This window comes from Staurois parvus, unplaced genomic scaffold (genome assembly GCF_062004578.1).
Source record: "Staurois parvus isolate SC_StPar_1 unplaced genomic scaffold, SC_StPar_1.0 ptg000361l, whole genome shotgun sequence".
NCBI lineage: Eukaryota > Metazoa > Chordata > Amphibia > Anura > Ranidae > Staurois > Staurois parvus.
This window is the reverse complement of record NW_028318157.1, coordinates 20088-41439: the sequence shown is the minus strand read 5'-3', so window position 1 is coordinate 41439 and position 21352 is coordinate 20088. Positions and strand designations below refer to the sequence as shown.

Sequence of the window (21352 nt, the reverse complement as noted above, 5' to 3'; positions counted from 1 at the left end):
CGTCACTGCTCCAGGAATTCAGAGATGCTGTCAAGTGCTCCCTGATTAAGGGCATCTGGAGAAACTCAATCACATGACCATACTGGAACGGGTAAAAGAAAAGGTATTTCCATCTATCTCTTTTATAAAGACTATGCAGCATGGGTAGAAGGGAGAGAGAGTGTTTTTAACAACATCCATAGTTAGCCTTTACTTGCAATTTGAGTAAAAACAGAATACAAACTTGCAAGGGAAAAAAAAAATCAGGCTTTTTCATGCACCTGATTGAAGTCAACTCATTTGCTAAAGTTAGCCATACATGAGCCATCATGCGGTTCACCCATCTTTGCTAAACAGTGCAGATGAAGGGATTTCCCCTGATGGCTATTGTATTCAAGCAACTGCAGTGCCCAAGTTGTCTCAATTCCCAAACAGTGACTATATCTGATTGAATGCATCAGCTATATCTGATTGAATCTATCGCAGGGGCGGACTGACCATTTGGAAACTCGGGCACTGCCCGAGGGCCCCATGAGATGCCCCTGGTACCTTTTTCATAGGCTTTTTTGAGTTTGGGCAAGGACACAGGGGCCCCATGATCCCCTATTGCCCGGGGGCCCCATGAGTTGTCAGTCCATCCCTGATCTATCATCTGACAATTTTCTGCCCAGCTCCTTAATTTTTTACATCACTGTTTTTAGAAGTTTGCGGTTGGTGCTAACAGGGCTACCCACTGCTTTAATTTCAGCTGATCCAGGAAAATAAATATGTAAAAATCCAAGGAAATTTTTAAATTTTTCCTTGCACATATGCTTTGTAAAGTGAATTTTCTTTTTTTTTCATCGCATTCACTAAAGTAAGTGAAAATTCCCTCTGTAATGGAAAAATTTACTTTGAAAGTGAGCATGCTCTCCTCATTTAGTAAATCACGGTCAATATGTAAAGGGAATGTGATGACAAGCAATTTGTCAATGTGGTTGAGACCTGGGTCTGTGTTGGAATATCACACACAATCAGTGGGGCATTTAGTTTTTGTGCTGCCCTAGGCAACACAAAAATCGCCCCCCCCCCCCCCCCCCCCCCGACACACACACACAGAGAGCCCAACATTGACCAACATTGACCCATACATCACACACACCAGCACTCCCAAACTGATAAATGTAGTAACCATGTGAATATGTTTTGGCTCTAGATATGCTCTAATCTCTATATAAATAGGCCTATGGTGGTGATGGGTAGGTTCCATTCACACCAGCCTCCGCTTTATAATACAACAGCTGGTGTGTGGTGCGGCCAAGAGGGAATCACTGCTCTGTGACGCACCAGTCCGTTTTTTTTTTGTGTATTAAACTTTTTTCAAATGTCACACAGACATTTTATAAAGTTTGATTGGCGAGGCAGTGCCTTGCAAAAAGTTGTATGAATCGGGCAAACCGGAGACAAGGTATTTTACCTTGTCATGTGTGGGACTATGCTGGAATGATGCAGTCCTACCACATCTAGTGTGACTGGACCCTTAAAAGAGGTTTTAAAAGCTCAAGGTTTTTTACCTTCGTGCAATCTTTGCATAAAAGGTAAAAAACCTTCTGTGTGCAGCAGTGCCCCCAGCCCCTTCAACACTTACCTGAGCCCCATCACGATCCATAGATGTGCACAACAGCTTCGACTGCCCCGGATCTCTGCCTCCTTATTGGCTCAGACAGCAAGTGAGAGCCATTGGCTCTTGCTGTTGTCAAAACCAGCCAGTCAGTCAATGAGGAGAGACAGGTCGTGTGGCCAAGCCACAGCTCCATGTGTGTAAATGGACACATGGAGCAGTGGGTGCCCCCATAGCAAGCTGCTTGCTGTGGGGGCACCCAAAAGAAGGAGCCAAGAGAGCCCGCGGGGGACCCGAGAGAGGAGAATCCAGGATGCTCTATACAAAACCACTGCACACAGCAGGTAAGTATAACATGTTTGTTATTTTACAAAAAAATATGAACCTTTAATATCACTTCAAAACATATGTATAGACAAAAAAAAACCCAAATGCAATACATACACGTTTTTCTTTGTTTTATCTCTTTAATCAAGCTGCAAAAAATGACTGTTGATATGGCACAAGTATAACGTGCTCCTACCATTTTTTGCATGACAACAGAGCTCTGATTTCCTAAGCATCTGTTGTCAGCTCTGTCTGCTTCATTTCTGATGGATTAGAAAGCACACAGATCTCTCCTCATTTTCCCCCTCCTCATTTCCATAACTCCTCTTTGTGCAGAGGCACAGGAAGATTCCTGACAAAATCAACAAATGCTTGTGCATCCATGAAGCAGACATAACACAAAAATCAATGGCTTGTTTAGCAGACCAAAAGAGAGGAAATAAGAGAAGTTCATCAATAGGGTTACATACACTTCAAAGGTAAAAGTAGCACTGTTGCACATATAGTTACATAGTTAGTGTGGCTGAAAAAAGACAAAAAGTCCATCCAGTTCAACCAGTTATAACCCTATACCCACAGTTGATCCAGAGGAAGCCAAGAAATCTCAGCAAAGCATGATCCAATTTGCTCCAGCAGGGAAAAAAATTAATTCCTGATCCCCGAGAGGCAATCGGATATTCCCTGGATCAACTTTACCTATAAATGTTAGTATCCAGTTATATTCTGTGTATCTAAGAAATAATCCATGTATTTTTTGAAGCAATCCACTGAGCTGACCAGAACCAACTCTTGAGGGAGTCTATTCCACATTTTCACAGTTCTCACTGTGAAGAAACCTTTCCGTGTTTGGCGATTAAATTTCTTTTCCTCCAGACGTAAATAGTGCCTCCTTGTCCTCTGTGATGACCTCAGGGTGAATAACTCTACACCGAGTTCACTATATGAACCACTGACGTATTTATACATGTTCATCATATCCCCCCTTAATCTCCTCTTCTCAAGAGAGAATAAATTCAGTTCCTCTAATATTTCCTCATAGCTGAGCTCCTCCGTGCCTCTTATCAGTTTAGTTGCCTTTCTCTGTACTTTCTCCAGTTCCCCAATGTTCTTTTTGTGAATTGGAGTCCAAAACTGATCTGCATATTCCAGATGAGGTCTTTCTAATGATTTTTATCAACCTAAGAAAGCCACTGATCGGGCTGCTCAGGAGCACTCTTCCATTACATCAGCTCCACTTTTTATATATCATATACACTTTGGAAAGTTGTAACCAAAAGTCTTCTCCTTTCTATGCAGCTTCTGTTATCACCACAAACACCGCTGCCTCTGCACAAGCTACGTCTCAGGGGATTCAATCCCCAAATCTCTATAATGTCACTCCAACAAGGAGCCCTTCCCCAGCTGTCGCAACCTTTGCCCCTCAGCTGAAAGTGAAGAACATGGGGAGGAGGAGGAAGTCTGAGATGAACCAGTCCATGTCACTAGGTAATGTCTGCTCCATACAATCTTTTTTATTATTATAATGAGTGTTAAAATAAATCACAGCTCCTGTATTAAAAGTAGAGAAAGGGAAAATTGAGGCTGTTCGGTCTACAAAGACCAATAAGATAATATTGTATTTTGTTGACCTGTGAAGTGTTCAAAGTTGAGCTCCGTGCAGGTATAAAAGACATAAATGATGCAGATCTGTATTCATTTGGGCTACATTCACATTTGTGACTGATGTGAATGTACAATATATATGTAAAGCGCTGCGTAAATTGATGGCGCTATATAAGTACCTGTAAAAAAAAATAAATTTGTGCTTCTGCATTTTCATGTGTTAGAAGTGTGTTTTTTAATGCATGTTTCACACGCTCCCATTGAAATCTATGGGGCCAAAAGGTGTATGTGTGCAACAAAGAAAGCACCTGCTTGTTTCCCCAAGATGCACAGAAGAGATACTCTCAGGTGTGAACAGGCCACATTAAAACAATGGTAATCCTCTTGTCATGCACAGTTGTGAACAGGGACTAATACTTCATTACATGCATCTTTATTTTCCACTACAAGCAGTGTAAGGGTCCTTTCACACAGAGCGAACACGTTTAGCGGATCCGCTTGCTCAGCGTGGAATCTCTCCGCTGATCCCTGCTGAGCAAACAGATGACAGCTCTGTGACTGCTCCGCTGCTGCAGAGCAGACACAGAGCTGCTTGCTCTCCTCTATGGGCAGTCGAATGAAAATGGGCCACCTGTCCGTTTTCATCTGATCCGATCCAACGGATGGAAAGGGAATTGGATCCCCATCTGTCCCTTTTTGACATCGGATCAGATGTCGTTGGGTGTAAACGGACACATGTCCATTTATACCCGCTGCTCCATAGAGGAGAATGGAGGTTCCGAGAGGATCCACCTGAAAAACAAGCAGGCGGACCCGATAGAAACATTCATGTGAAAGAGCCCTAAAACATCCTTCACACTGCCAATACCATTTTTGTGATTATATGCACTGATATGAAGTCCATATAAATGCATGTATTGGTTTTAAATGGTATCATTTCTGCTGCACAGTGTGAATTGGATAGATACTTTAAAGGCATGTAAACACACAAAACTCATGTACATTTAAAGTGTTATTAAACCCACAACAGTAAAATCATTCTGTATATGCAGTAAAGCATGTTTAGTATACTCACTGTGGAACCTAAGGGGTTAATCCTCTCCATTGTGTAAAAAGGATGTTTGATCCTGTCTTTTCTAAACCTCCCCTTCTTCTACTGTCCCCAATCCATCTGCTAATTGAACAGAGCCTTGGGTGCAAGCTGCACATGATCAGTTTGGTATGTATTGCTAGAGGGTTTTTTTTTCTTGGGAGAGTGCATGTGATCAACACCGGGCCAATCAGCGCTGTCCAGACAGAGGGTCAGGTTTCCTGCAGCCTCATAGGAAAGAATGAAAACTCCTCCTACAAGCTTTAACCAGTTCTCTGCTGGACACTGTTAGAAGTCACAAACAGGGGTGGACTGACCATTTGGGAACTCGGGCACTGCCCGAGGGCTCGGGGTCAGTAGGGGGCCCCATGAGATGCCCCTGGTACCTTTCATAGGCTTTTTTTGGGTGTGGTTTGAGTGTGGGTGAGGACACAGGGGCCCCATGATCCCCTATTGCCCGGGGGCCCCATGAGTTGTCAGTCCGCCCTTGGTCACAAGACTGCTCTAACTGCTGATGAGAAAAGATATTTAGCAATTTATATTTAGTAAAATAATTGCATTTCCATGTTTTGTGTACTGTGGGAGACCAGATATAGTGAATGCAGGGTCCTGGGTTTGGTAACACATTAAAAGCAGGAGAGCTTGACCTTGGGAGCAAAAAGATTTTTTTTTACTTCCCAGATCATTATAAGCCAAACACAGGTGGCTAGTATGAATGTAGCCTTAGTATTTGACTGGGTTTCAGCCTATTGCAATATATTGTACAACAGAGCTTAGACTGCGAGAAGGAGAAGCAGCTCAATGAGCCAATCATCTGTGTTACACTTCTCATGAGCTAACAAGGAACATTCTGAAGGAGAGTGACAGCAAAATTAACTCATCAGTCTTCACCTTCTCTTTCACTGTCCAGTCGCAGGCTAGGTGAGGGACAAGATCTGTAAGTGCTACTTAAAGCGGAGCTCCACCCAAAAGGGGAAGTTCCGCTTTAAGCCTTTGTCCCCCACTCTCCATTAAGGATTGGCATATTTGGGGGCGGGTACCCAAATTTGACAGGTACCTGCTCTCACTTCTGCTACGATCACCTAGGACAGTGGTCGGCAAGCCGCGGCTCGCGAGCCACATGCGGCTCTTTACAAACTTAAATGCGGCTCTTCTGTGTGCCGGGCGCCCGCTCCCCTCCCTCCTCTCGGGTGGCCACCCCAAAAGTCAGGACTCTGCAGCTGTCAGGATGTAGGCGGGGCAGCGTGACGAACTCCTCTCCTCTCACAGTCCGCCCTGAAGACCAGAACGGCGCGGGAACACGGCGAGAAGAACGCGCGGAGCAAAGGTAAGTGAATTGACACAGGGGGGACTTAATATGGGGGATGAATTAATATGGGGGATCAATTACTATGGGGGATGAATTAATATGGGGAATGAATTACTATATGGGGGATGAATTACTATGGGGGATGAATTACTATATGGGGGATGAATTACTATAGGGGGGATGAATTACTATAGGGGGGATGAATTACTATATGGGGGATGAATTACTATAGGGGGGATGAATTACTATAGGGGGGATGAATTACTATATGGGGGATGAATTACTATATGGGGGATGAATTACTATATGGGGGATGAATTACTATATGGGGGATGAATTACTATATGGGGGGATGAATTACTATGGGGGATGAATTACTATATGGGGGATGTATTTTCAGTTTTAAAAATGTGGCTCTCAAAATAAATTTCAATCGTGGTTTTGGCGAGATTTGGCTCAGTTGAAAAAAAAGGTTGCCCACCACTGACCTAGGAGATCGGAAGCGGAAGTTGTCCGCCCTCCCCATAGTCTTCTGGAACACATGACAGGTCCCAGAAGACTACGGGGCCATTCACAAAGCGCAGCGCTACTCGTGCATGCGCAGTGGGCACACGGCTGTAAAGCCGCAAGCTGTCACAGCCGGGTGACCACACTGTAGATGCCAACACCAGGGAGAGAAGACGGCCGGTGAAACCAGCATTGGTGAGGACACTGCTGGACCGAGGGACTTTCTTTTTTTATTTTTTTTTTAGGTGGAACTCCGCTTTAACTACACAAAAATCAGGTCTCCTCCCCTTCTCCCCCCTGCCAGACAGGATGTGCTGTGTAAATCTCAGAACTTGGTGGACAAAAATAAAAATCCTATGACAGATAAAACTGCTCTCATGTATGAATTTAATTTGTGTATATAGCAGTTTTCCCAGTGTCCTGGTTTAAAGTGAGAGGACAGTCAAAACGTCAACTGGAACTATGTGTGGGAGATTTCTGCTCATTTCCTGTTCACACGATACCAATCACTAGAACTGGAAATGGAGAGAGAATTCTCCCCAATATTGTACATTTAATTTTTGTTGCAGCTCATGGAACTAGGAATATTTCCCCTTACTCTTGAACTGGCATCAGTGGACTGGAGTCCAATCTTCCAAATAGGGACAACAATATTTTTTTCTTTTTTTAGGAGAGTGGGTAAAAATTAAAATCCTTGTCAGTTTTTGTTGCTGTCCAGGTTCCACATTAGGAATATTTTCTTCACTCCCTGTCCTGGAGACTTGTGCCAGACAGGAAGTGAGGGGTAATCTCCCAAACAGGGTTAATTAATGCCTGATAGAGGTTCTAACAGTTCTCTATTCTTTTCTTTCCTTGGTGGATTTCCATTTTAAAGCAGTACTAGACTTGGCAAAGGTTTAAGGGAAAGGGAGTGTTGTATATTTTCTGAAAAGCACCGTGTTTTTTGTCATACTGTCATAAATGCTGCCAACGAGGTTACTTCTCTTTTGAACAAATAAACTTTTATTAATTGAAAATGTATTAAAAGGCCATGTTACTGACACATGACCTAGATTAGATATCCATAGCATAGACACACTGTGGGCCAGCCTGGAGAATAATGAATAAAGGTAGTTTTTTAGAGGTTGCAAAATAAATTACCGTATCACCCAATAGATGGCTTCCATTCAGTAGCCCAAAAAGGCATGCAGAAAAAAGGAATTTGTGAAAAGGAATTCACAGAAAAGCGGCTACTTTATGAACAGAATGTGATACTCAGAAAAATTTCCAAAAATTATGCTTTATTACACATAAATATTTGACATATGGGCAATCGCCCTGGTTTACCATCACCTCAGTATGAGACAATACACACAGACCTAAAACCATATAAAATGACACCAAGACCGGTCTGGATAGATGTGCAACAAGGACAATGACCGCTATAGTCTAAAGTCCTTGCAGCACTGGCACATAGGTTGACACTTCCTAAAGGAGGTGTATGCAAAAATTATACCATAGGTATACAGTGTCACATGCTATATATATAGACATATGACATAACCATATAGGTTATACCCCATATGGGGGGATTTCCAAAAATTATACCAAGGGTATATCATATCACATGCATGCAGTACAGCGAGCACAGTAATCGTCAAAAGAGAGGCATAACCATAAGCCTATATTAGGCAATAGATGGATATCACATAAATAATGCAGTACAATCCTATGCCGGCACATGTGGTTGGGGCCCATTAATCTATAATAAAAGTGACTGGTTATTAGGACTCTTAAAATGAAAAGAGCCCCGATTGTTGCCTTGATGGAGAAATAGATGCAAGTAGCAGAACACTGCTTTAAATGGTTTCTTCACCACAACATGTGGACTGCAAACCACTTTTTGTTGGAAACAAGATAAGGCCCAATGGATCTTCCGCCTGTTGAAATATACGTGGTATGCCTTGTTTCTATGTGAAGCACCATAATGTCCCCATCCTGTAGTAAGACAAGCAATATGAGAATAGTCACTGTAAGAGCTTTCACTCTATGGTAGACGTTATTGTCATATAAATCGCATGGGACCTTTTATCTAATGTCCTGTAACAGTCCACTCACCACCTGTGCAATGGGTAATAGGAAAGGAAAAGAAGTCCTTCATAAGTGCTGCCGTGTGGAACCAGGGAACCACCGCTTACATCAGCCGACATATCGCGGGTTCCGACCTCTCCATGGCGCCTGTACTGCCTTAGCATGACTCATGGCATGTGAAAATGGCTACCTCCTTGTAGGTCGGCGTGCGTTCCACCTAGTGCGCATGACCGGAAGTGACGTATCTGACGTATGACGTCAACGCGTTTCGCCGATGGGCGTATCTCACTCAGCTTCGTCAGGACCAATGAGATTCCTGCATTTCAACTTCCTATTTATAGTGGGTTAAGACCCACCCACTTATGCAAAAAAATTACTTAGCACAGCCGCTGGTCATTATTAAATTAAATTAAAAAGACAGGCGACTGGATATATCAGGTTCCCTGGTTCCACACGGCAGCACTTATGAAGGACTTCTTTTCCTTTCCTATTACCCATTGCACAGGTGGTGAGTGGACTGTTACAGGACATTAGATAAAAGGTCCCATGCGATTTATATGACAATAACGTCTACCATAGAGTGAAAGCTCTTACAGTGACTATTCTCATATTGCTTGTCTTACTACAGGATGGGGACATTATGGTGCTTCACATAGAAACAAGGCATACCACGTATATTTCAACAGGCGGAAGATCCATTGGGCCTTATCTTGTTTCCAACAAAAAGTGGTTTGCAGTCCACATGTTGTGGTGAAGAAACCATTTAAAGCAGTGTTCTGCTATTGCCTAATATAGGCTTATGGTTATGCCTCTCTTTTGACGATTACTGTGCTCGCTGTACTGCATGCATGTGATATGATATACCCTTGGTATAATTTTTGGAAATCCTCCCATATGGGGTATAACCTATATGGTTATGACATATGTCTATATATATATAGCATGTGACACTGTATACCTATGGTATAATTTTTGCATACACCTCCTTTAGGAAGTGTCAACCTATGTGCCAGTGCTGCAAGGACTTTAGACTACAGCGGTCATTGTCCTTGTTGCACATCTATCCAGACCGGTCTTGGTGTCATTTTATATGGTTTTAGGTCTGTGTGTATTGTCTCATACTGAGGTGATGGTAAACCAGGGCGATTGCCCATATGTCAAATATTTATGTGTAATAAAGCATAATTTTTGGAAATTTTTCTGAGTATCACATTCTGTTCATAATGTAGCCGCTTTTCTGTGAATTCCTTTTCATAAATTCCTTTTTTCTGCAGCCTGGAGAATACCCTGACTCCTCTTCCCCTATCTTCTCTAGTTTGGGTACATCCATGATGTTGTCCCTCCCATTCAACCCTTCTAATCCGTATATTTCCCCTCTTGTAGTTATGGGACTCATCACTTAAAAGGATCCAAGTTTCCTCTTATACAGGCTCCATGACCCTCACTTGGGAAACCCAGGTTTAACTCCTGGCCTCCATCTAGTCATTTTCTTGTGGACAAGTGGGCACCTTCCCCCTGTTTTTACAGCATTACAAGCTGGTCATTTGGAATCTCTCTCCCCTTTATCCACAGACCAATCCCCTCAACCTGGCCTCTGATTCCACTATTCCCAGCTGAAGTTTTACATTGCTTACCTCAACAAAGTAGGAACTATCTGTAGGTATTTTACCACATCCTACATGGTGATCCCCATACAGTGTGGGTTTCTACAGGCCCTGACCTGACCTACTGGCACAGTTGATAATGTATCCTTTTTGTGACTGTGCATTGATTTCTCTTATACCCTATAGTACATATAGTACACACCAACTCTTTGCACCTCTTCTGTGCTTTGTTGTATATTGAAAATGTTAAACTTCCATTCCTTTCTGTCTTCTCCTTCAGCTCTGACTGTGATATGTAGTCTCACGGCTGTGTCTGGACTCCTTGTGGCAGCTTTGTGTTGGTATAGGTAGGTGATATGGTGCATTATTATTATACAGGATTTATATAGCGCTCACAGTTTGTGTAGCACTTTACAACATGAGGGCAGACAGTAAAGTTACAATACATTTTAATACAGGAGGAATCAGAGGGCCCTGCTCGTTAGAGCTTACACTCTAAAAGGAAGAGTCAAGTGATACAAAAGGCAATAGCTATGGGGGATGAGCTGATGGGAGAAAATAAAAGTACAGTTGTTAGGTGGGGGTAGAATAGGCTTCTCTGAAGAGAAGGGTTTTCAGGGATCGTCTAAAAGAAAACAGAGTAGGAGATAGACAAATTGGGGTAAGGAGTTCCAAAGGATGGGAGAGGCTCAGGAAAAGTCCTGGAGGTGATAATGGGAGGGGGTGACGAAGGAGCTAGAGAGCAGGAGGTCCTGGGAGGAAAGTAGAGAACTATTAGGTTGGTATTTTGAGACCAGGTTAGTGATGTAGCTGGGGGTCAAGTTGTGGATGGCTTTGTAAGTTGTTGTTAGTATTTTTAATTTATTTTGTTGGGTAAGCGGAAACCAGTGGAGGGATTGACAGAGAGGAGCAGCAGACACTGAATGGTTGGTAAGGTGGATGAGCCTGGCAGCAGCATTCATGATGGACTGAAGTGGGGGATAGCCTATGTAAAGGTAATCCAGTGAGGGGGGAGTTGCAGTAGTCGAGACAAGAGATGACCAGGGAGTGAGCTAGGAGCTTGTGGTGTAATTGGTTAGGAAGGGGTGTATTTTGGAGATGTTGCATAGGTTGAGACGGCAAGCTTCGGACAGTGATTAGATGTAGGGCAAAAAGGATAGTTCAGAGTCCAGGATTACACCTTGAACCTTGGCATGTGGGGACGGGTTGATAGTTATGCCATCGATCTAGAAAGAGAAATCAGGGGAAGAGGCATGCGGGGAGGTAATATTATGAGCTCAATTCTGGATAGACTGAGTTTGAGGAAGTGGTGTGACATCCAGGCTGATTATCTTTTAGTAAAGATACATTGTATAGTTTATATCAGAATAACAATTTAAATTTCACACAGACGCAAGATGGCATATTTGATACCAGAGAACCTAGATCACGTTTTCCCTCCTAATTCACATGCCTTTCTGGAAATACAAATTTCAGCATACCCTCTCAGATGTATGGTACAAACCTGATATATGCCTAGCACAATCCTTAAAGCACATATCATGTCAAATAAACAAAAGAAAAAAAACAATACTTTTTTTCAAGACATTTTCCAAGACCCTGCAAGTACAGAAAAATACCTATTGATGTACCTGGGAATGCATTTGGTTCCAAAGTTCCAGTTACAGGCTGACAACACATAAGCAGTATTACAGCAAAGGAACCGATTTACTTGTAGTCCTAATATAAGAACTAGAAGGGTGTATAGGGAGGATTGTACCTCCTGCGCAAGTTCCTCTATTTTTAAGGAAACTGGAATAATTACCTGCAGACGAGTTAAGGCTCCGAATTATATTTATTGTTGCATATACGTATATGGGAAATACAGTGTCCGCCCGCACTGTATTCCACTTTTCATAGAGTTCTTCTCTGCTTATGTATCCTTTCTTATCAAGTAGCAACAGGGAGGATTAAAGGACCAAGGCAGACACTCCACCTAAAATGTTACGCACGCCTGCTGGCACAGTCACAATTTAGATATGTGTGTGTCATTTGCAGTAAACAACTTGAAGCATCTCTGATGAGACAAAATGGAGTATACATAGCCATCTTATAATACTCTATATATGTGACTCAGTAAGGATAATAGTCATCCCTATACAAGGGTTAAATAGAATATTTGAAATACCATAGGCAGAGGGCACGGGACAAGTTTGATTTATTTGTGTTAAATAAAGGAATTACAAAAAAAACATAACATATTACATGCATAGGCAGATCACCATAAATCTACCTAAAGGAGTGCAATGTCATTCAAGCATTACGAATATGACTGCCATAACCAGTAGGGAACATGTACATTGGGCGGCTTTCAATTTTTAACAAGAGCAGCTGTTTTTTTTGCATTTGTAAAACAGGTATAACAAAATACCTTGAATAATATATGTAACAGACAAACAGAGAAAATAAAAGGATACCTTGCATGAGGACATGTCCCCTCAGGCATCCCTCCTATAACCCTACCCCACACCACGAGTCCTTAATTTTTTACTAGTCTTTTAAGGTGATGGACCTCCTCTGCTTTATGGAGAAATCACATTAGATGAGGCAGAAATGAGCCACCTCAAACTTTGAAAACATGAGAACAGAAGACCAGGCAGTCTTGCAGATCTAGAAAACAGACCAGATACCAAAAAGCCCAAAAGGCACTCACTGCACTAGTACAGTGAGCCTTAACTGGCAAGGTGGAGGGGACCTGATCCTTTAGATCATAAGTTTGAACAGTGATTGTTCTGAACCACTGAGGAATGTTGGATTTTTTTGAATGGCAAAAAGGTAATTAGTCTTCCTGAAAAAAACAGTGGATGAAACCTGTACAGGAAATAGCAAAAAGCAGGGCACTGAGGTTAATACCAAGAAAAAAAAAATCACCTTTATTAAAAGCAGCACACTTGTCAGACTTGTTGACACATGTCAGAAATCACCAATCCACCAGTGGATAATGACACAGCTGGTTGAAACACCAGACCTGATCTGCTGAAGGTACACAACTGAAGGTTCCTGCTTTATGAGGTGATCCTGCCCAAATCTCACAGGAGCTGCAGAGGTGAATCACGTTCCATCCATCCATCCATCCATTCATTCATCCACCCTTCATTCATTCATCCCTTCATTCACTCCTCTACCATTCATCTACTATTGCAGTAATAGCTGCCATACGACAGATTCTTAGTTTGTTTATCCATGGGCTAATTGTTACACAGGACAGAGGAGCACTGGATGTTCTGTGTAATTTTTACACGTTTCTTTTAATGAAACTTGTACATCCCAAACCAAATCTAGGCAATAGATGAAATGGGTTTTTTGTATGCTGGTGCTGGACAGAGAGAGACAGAAGAACAATGTTCTGACTAAGGTGGAAGGCAGAGACTACCTTGGAAAAAAAAGCCCTGGGTCTCAACACCACTTTATGCAAAACCAAAAAGGGTTCTTTGCAGGATAAAACTGCCAATTCAGACACTCACCTAGCAAAGGTGATGGCCACAAGAAATACAAGGAATGTCCCCATTAGGTTTAAACAGGGACTTCTAAATGCCTAGAGAAGTAGATTCAAGTCCCACTAAGTCTGAAACTGGACTGTGGAACAACCAAGGGAAACCCCCTGCACCAAGGTCTTAAACAGAGAGTGGGAAGCCAAGGGTCTCAAGGGAACAGAATAAAGCAAAAACTTGGCCCTCTGTTCCAGACCCAACTGCAGGAAATAGAGAACTCTTTTTACAGAGAAACACCTAGGATGAAAGCCCCTAGACTGACAGCAAGTAAAGTACACCTTCCACATTCAATGATGAGTTTGTAGGGGAAAGGCTTGCCAGTGGATTTGTCAGTCTTGGAGTGCCATACCTTGTGGGCACAGAGGGAAGTACCCTTGGCAGGTTTTGAAGTGAAAGGTGAGAATGAAGCGAAGAGACAGCAAGCCAGCTGGGCAGTACCATGTGAAGATGGCTTAGCTGTTTTCTCCTTTGGCTTCTATTGATAAGGAAGATGAGTGCTTTTGCCCCTGGTAAAAACTTTGATGACAAAATCTAGAGTCAGTTCAAAGAGACATTATACCTTGAAAGCCATGATCAGGTGCTTCTTGCAAGAAAACTCTGCAGTCCAATAATAGCCAAATATGGTATTTCACTACTGTGCATAATAAAAGAAATGAAGGTTTTTTTCTCTTCTGAATGAATGTTGTTTCATTATGGGTAGCAGTAAAATACCGCATTATGGCCACTAGATGAGTTGAGGAGGATAGGAAATACATACGTCTTTGAAACAAGAGATATCATGTAACAATTCCAGAGATTTCAAAGGAAAGTTGTAAAAAATAGATAAATAAAAAAACAAATAACTACATTCACTTTCTAATTCACTCTAGTGATCTCTAGATGTGTTACATCATATCTCTTGTACGAAGTCATATGTATTTTCTATGCTTTTCAGTTCTATCTAGTGACCATAATGCAAAATTATACTACTGCCCATAAAAAAGAACATTTGTTCAGAAAGGAAAATAGGCTAAATGTCTTTCATTTTTGACCAATTCACACAGAACAAACGTACAGGCAAATTCACTAGATGAATGACTATGCATATGTTCCTCAATGGTAGAGAAAGAAGGGTTTACATACACTTTACAACTAAACCTTAGATGTAAAAACACTAAACAAATGACATTTAAATGAGAATAGCCAAAGCTACCTTGCTTATAGGTCTCCTATGGATCACAGGAGTGCAGTTTGTTCTTCACTCCTGTGACCCATTTTCAGCCGACAGCGGGCTAAAGCCACTCCAGGCTCTGAAGCGGTCCCAACCATATGGTCAAGATTCACCCAGAAGCCTGAACCAGCACCTGGCTTAGCCTCTCAGCAATCCGCTGTGAGACTGAATCAGCCCCCTCCTGCCCCCTCTACAGCTCAGCACTCCAGTGACAGTTCCAGCTCTCCGCTTAGAGTGGAGGGGGAATCAAAAAAGCCAGAAAGAGAGCTCCGTCACATACCAGGGAATTAAGGAATATGGCTGTAGTAGTTCTTTAACTATATGAAAGTGGTTCATCACTCCATATAAAATCCTATAGTCAGCTAATTGTGACTATTTTGTCTTCAACCTTTCCTAGGTTACAGAAAGAGGTGAGACTGGCTCAGGAGATGGCATACAAGGGCAACCATCACCACCCCTGCAAGAGGGTAAGAGAGTGAAAACACACCCAGCCATAACTGCACATTAAACATAAACTGATCACCAGAACAGTTTTCTTTTTTTTTTGGTATAGAGGTTTCAAAATATATTTGTTTTATCGGGTGACTTATCTATTGAGCAAAGTCAACTAACAGGACTGGAAATTTAGAACTGTTAGCAACTGTATAAACCAGAGCTGCACTCTGCAGGAAAGGGCTCTGAATGAGCTACAAGAATGTTTTTGATGGCTCCAGATTTTCATATACAATACTCTGAATTAGAGGAGAAATACGTTTTCTATAGTACACTAAAAAAATGAAAATGTAGCCTTACAGAGTAATGGTATACAGATGCATGGGGGCCTGAAATAAAGAACTGGCACACTTTTTACTCTTTAGCTTCTATAATGTAGCCAGATATATCAAGTAAGTTTTCAAATATTACCCGTTCATCATTTTTTTTTTTCCCTGTTTCAAGAACTCTGGGAACCGTCATCTGTAAATAAAGGGTTTTCCCAGAAAATGACACACAAAAAACACCCTTGCTATCCCTAGAATTGTGATGCTACATAAAGCCCCTTTTATATTCAGGGATGAGCAAACACATTAGATGAATTAGATGGATGCTGTTCTTCACACAGTAACAAAAATGTAAGCCATTACTTAGTTGCACTCATTCATTGAGGTAATGTGACTATTATGAGGTTATCAGTTCAGAACTTCATTTGAATATGACATGCTGCACTAAACTACTGTATGTACACCCATTAATGGTTTCTCTTCCTTTATCTTCTCAATAGTCTGCGGCTCACATGTCTCATTACGTCCAGCAGTACAGCAGTCAAAAGAAGCAAATCAAGGCAAAAGAGAGGTAAGTAAGAGGTGTGCATGGTCCTTTAGATTAGAGCAGAATAATATAAAAAATAATTGGGTGTAACTGTTAAGAAAAAAAAGGGGTATTTCAGAAGGTTCCATCTGAGAAAGAATGTGCAAGGTGACTGTGACAAAGGTGAGGATGTCTGTGTGGGGTTTGTGGGTATTCCAGAGAACTTGTCAACAATCTGCTCTTCTGGAAGTGTCATAGTTCTCTCTACCCTATCACTGACACCATGTGAATATGGAGAAAAATATACCCAAATGAATGCTAAAGAAAAAGCAATCAAGACACTAAATGCGATCACTGCATGTGTAATTCATATTATTATTATATAATGTAACTCATAAAAAGCTTGAATATAAGTAATTTAATTCCAGCTGATTGATGGGCAATGATATGATCCAGTATTGACCAGTGGTAGTTATTGTCTCATCCGCCATACGCAGTGGACTTGTTGGCTGAAATAAACTGTTCTATACCATGCACTGTGTGTGAACATCTTTTCAAGCCTCTCAAATCTTCAATTCTAATGCCAAAGCAGACTGTGTTCCGTTTTCTAACTTGTCAAAGCATAGGAAAATGAGTAAGACCAAACTGGGACACACCTACCATTTAGAAAGATCTTATTCCCCAGTAGACCTGCAGTTCCTCAATACTTTGCTAATGTTGGCTGAACATGGCAATTTTCTGTCCTTTTCTACCAGTTCTCAGTAGCAAAAACACCTGAGCAGACCAAGCCAACCTACCACTAAAATTATAGAATTGTACAACACCAAAGGATTATGGTGGTGATAGGTTGCATTCATCTATTTGCTCATTTTTGCTCATGGCTGAAATTACTTTGGGGGGGGGGGGGGGGTGCTCAGCGTTAGTATAGGTTTGTCTGCCCAACTACTGTACCAGCCACCTGGCTTCACGGTTTAGTCACTGAGCTGGACTATGTACAGTATGTATTTATCCTAACACTTCATATTTGCTTGTTCCAGATCAGAAACTCACTAAGCAGTAAAGAAAGAATAAAGAGGGCAGGTCACACCTTAAAATGCCAGGCAATGTTCACTCCCGTATTTTTCAGTGTGCACAAATTTGGCTTGGTACAAATGCCAATGCTTTTTGAGTTGTGGTGGTCTGCATTTAGAAAGGTAGTGAAGAATGAAGGGGGCTGCCTAACGTGCCTCAATGAACATATATACACATAAATGAAGAACCTGCATTGAAATGTGATCAGGTCCTGAATAACCTATTATGCTAAAATGAGCACAGATGTCAACAGCTGTGGTTTTGAAGATGTGGTCCATGTTAATAGCCATTGCTAGGGGGTCAATGTGGGTATAATTTACCCAACATGTTTTTTTATTTCTCTATTCAGTCCAGAAAAGAAGCCTTGTCAACAACTTTCCACAGACTCTGAGGCGGATATTGAGGAATTTGCGATCTATGAGTGTTCTGGACTGGCACCGGTAGGTATAATCATTGTACATGGGCAAAAGGTACCTCTAGACATTAGACGTAGCACAGCCATGCATGCAGGTACTGGATAGAACAAGAAGGCGCTTCTAAGTGCAGTATATCCAGAAGAATCTCTAATAATGACGGTTAGAAACATTTACAAACTTGTAGTTTAAACAGGCTCAGTAGAGTCGTCAGAGTGCAGAGGCTCAATCCATCATGCAAGAACCCACTGTGCCGGCCAGCAGCTGCAGGGGGACCGGAGGATAAGCTGTCTAAGATGGCCACCGCAAGTTACGGGATCGCTGGAACGCAAGCCGGAGCACACACTGTCTAGGAGACTGCAACCAGAAGTGACGTGGGTTAGGAACGGGCGTGGTACAATGACGCGTTTTGGAACGTGCACAGAGCTCCTTCTTCAAGACAGATTCCATATACAGAGTGTGCTTTTACTCCTAGAAATGCTGCCCGGTGCCTGTTGTCCAGTGTCTCCTCCATCCCTGGCTGACATCTCTCGGTCCACAGCCTCCTCCATTGATGCGCCCTATACATATCCCATGCATGCAGGTACTGGCTGCTGCTCAGTTATCCCTATGAATGATCATGGTACAAACTTGCAAGTTCACAATAGTAACGTTGTTGCCTATGGAGAGGGGAACAGTGGGGTTTATTTACTAAAGCTGGTTCACCATAATCTATGCACCTGTGCATGGTACCCATTCAGTTTCTAATAAATAAAAAAAAATTAAGATGTAGCGCTGCTCCTACTTATAAAAGTGATGTATAAATGTCATATGCCTCCCCCACTGAAAAATAGTATTCCTAAGTGTTAACAAGTGCTCCTGTTGTGAAAATGCAATAAGACTCCTATCTCCATAGGAGAAATCAGTCTGTACTACAGAACACCTTCCCCCATTTGTATAAGCAAAGGGTGAGGTGTGCAGGAAATAAACAAAATACAGTATTTGGTAAAAAGTGCCGGTCTGTGAAGGCCCTTCCTGTGAAAAAGTACCAATACTGAACTGGTGCTACAATGCACCTTCTCTTTCAATAGTGACAATAATATACACTCAAAATGTACATATAACAATATGATACTGAATTCTTGATTCCCGAAAACATATGTTCAATGGTAAATATCAACAATAAGTGAAATATCAACTGAAAAAATATATATATGTGAATGACCAAAAGCTAAGTCCTCATATAGTCCAACAAAGTCTTGTACTCAAGTGAACTGTGAGTGATGAAATTAACCGGTGCCCCCACACATGCTCCCCCTTAGTCACCGCAATGTTTGACCCCTGTTTCCAGTGGGTCCAGCGCGCTTTGTAGTGCTCTCCACTCCACTGTATAAGGAACTGTATGTAGCTGTATTCCACCAATCCTAGATGTAACCATGCTTCATCATACAGGCCATGATTGGATATGTCAAAGAGAGCGAAGCTTCCACAGTGTAAAAAAAAAAAAGCCAAATTCACAATTACAAACATAAGCAGATAAGGCACTTTAAAATGGAAAGTGGAACGCCAGTTCCACAGCCCAGAAACTGAAACCGGTAGTGATGTCGTTAGCTCCAACACGTTTCGTCATCATGAGGTCAACAGGAACGATCAAGTTTCTAACCAAAGCTTGTTCAATTAAGCTATAGCAATAAAACCTGTAAGCCGATTGGTTTCTATGCAGACGTGCACGAGATTCTGAGTGAACCAGCATTAGTAAATAAACCCCACGGTGTACTGACTTGTCTCAGTAAACAATAGCACTTACTGTAAAAATCCATCTAAACTAATCCATATCTCCCCTACTGTGAAACCCCTAAAGTCATATAAACTCTGCCTAACACCTTTACAATCAACTCCATTTGGCTGTTTCAAATGCATTATTTATTGCCATAAAATGCAGACTAAATTGGGCTGTTCTATGGAGAGAATTGTCAAATGTCAGTTGCTGAGCCATCTCCATCTATAACCACTACTCTTGGTTGTAGACTTATGCAGATCAGTGATATGTGACTATAAAAGGAGTCTCTGACATGGGGGTTGTGGTTACAACCTGGATTTGCCTTTATTATGCTGTGCGATAAAGTGTCTCCCAATGAAGGAATACATGGTTCCCGACAGCTTGGAGCACAGTTATTCCCAACAGTTGCCTACTATTAGAAAGCAGAGATCTCTTTGCAGTGGTCCTACATACATGAACTAGAGCTATGCAATCAGCAAAGCTCATGTTTCTTGCTGATTGGGCAGCTCTAGCTCTGACGTAGCAGGGAATGAGTCAGACTGGTGCAGAGGAATCACACAATGTAGCGTCCACCTCTTCAGCTGAATGATGGGGATCAGGGGGTTGGTGGAGAAGTTTGAACTGGTGCTGAGACTCTAGCACCACTTTTCTGTGCTGCTGTGGAGCCAGTGAAAGCTCCAAATGGCAGAAGTGATATCACAACCGGAAGTCCCATCTCTACGCAATTAGTTACATCATCAGAAAGCCTCCTGATTTGGAGTGCATGCTGGCTCCATAGCAGCTGCACTTTCTAAACAAGCTATCAGCTGGTCATTCTGGGTGCCAGGAGGGCACCACAGTATGTAAGTGTATCATTTTACGATGTGAAATGGAATTACCCGTTCCAATGATTAATGTCAAAAAGGGGATTACCCCTTACTTCCTGTTGTGTTTGCAGGGAAAGAAGTAAAGAGATATCTCTACAATTGGATACAAGTGGCAAAAAAAAAATATATTTTGGTTTTAAGATACTTTATAATTACATAGAAAGTTTTACCAATCATGCAGCTCAGGGGGGCTTTTTGTTAAAGTGGAACTTCACCCAACAGGGAAAGTTCTACTCGTTTGTATCCTACCCCCCTCCACTGGCAAATTTGGCACTTTTTGTGGGGGAGTGTGTACCTGGATTTGACAGGTACCCACTCCCACTTGCAGTCAGTCGTACGCAGCGATCTATGCCAGAAACTTGGCCCCTCTCCTTCCCCCACAGCCTTCTGGGACACATCACAGGTCCCAGACCACTGCAGGACCATTCACAAAGTGCAGAGCGCTTCGCACATGCGCAGTAAAACAATCAGCTGTGAAGCCATAAGGCTTCACTGCCAGTTTCCCTTACTAAAGATGCCGGCACCTGCACCCAAAGCAGAATGGAGAAATTGCTGGATCCATGGACAGGTAAGTATCCTTAGATTAAAAGTCATCAGCTACAGAATTTGTAGCTGCTGACTTAATTTTTTTGGGGAGAGCCTGGAGCTCCACTTTAAGCAGTATGCAATTTATGGAAAAGAGATCTTCGATCACCAAGCTACTACCCCTAAAGAACTAACCAATGTTTCACTTTTTCAGACCGGAGAGATGGAAGTCCACAACCCTCTGTTTGACCCTTCGAAGACCAAGCAGTGATGAAATACATCATTGAAAAATCTCTGTATCTTATAATCTATATTTATTATAGCTGTATATCTAAACGTATCCTGTGTGGTTGTTGTGCATTAAACTTTTGAGCTAGCTGCGCTGTTAGTGAGCACTGTGTATTAAGGCTTGCAGATGGCCTTTGATTTTGGTTTTGACTAGGATCAGCATGGAGCTTTCCACATGAGCAAATGTTTAACCACTTGCCTACCGGGCACTTTTACCCCCTTACTACCCAGGCCAATTTTCAGCTTTTAGTGCTGTCGTACTTTGAATAACAATTTTGCTGTCATGCAATGCTGTACCCATATGAAATTTTTTATAAT

General features: G+C 42.0%; 1 protein-coding gene across 1 annotated transcript in view; it reads left to right on the top strand.

The window, feature by feature from the left end:
* Nucleotides 1–21124, top strand: part of LOC149456453 (neural proliferation differentiation and control protein 1-like) — a 34736-nt gene extending 13612 nt beyond the window's left edge. Inside the window, exons 4-9 of the mRNA XM_089684878.1 lie at nucleotides 3203–3391; nucleotides 10369–10435; nucleotides 15226–15295; nucleotides 16087–16157; nucleotides 17533–17623; nucleotides 20961–21124. Of these exons, the coding sequence (XP_089541004.1) occupies nucleotides 3203–3391; nucleotides 10369–10435; nucleotides 15226–15295; nucleotides 16087–16157; nucleotides 17533–17623; nucleotides 20961–21017 (545 nt within the window). The 3' untranslated portion in view covers nucleotides 21018–21124. The remainder of the gene's footprint in view (nucleotides 1–3202; nucleotides 3392–10368; nucleotides 10436–15225; nucleotides 15296–16086; nucleotides 16158–17532; nucleotides 17624–20960) is intronic.
* Nucleotides 21125–21352: the final 228 nt, after the last annotated feature.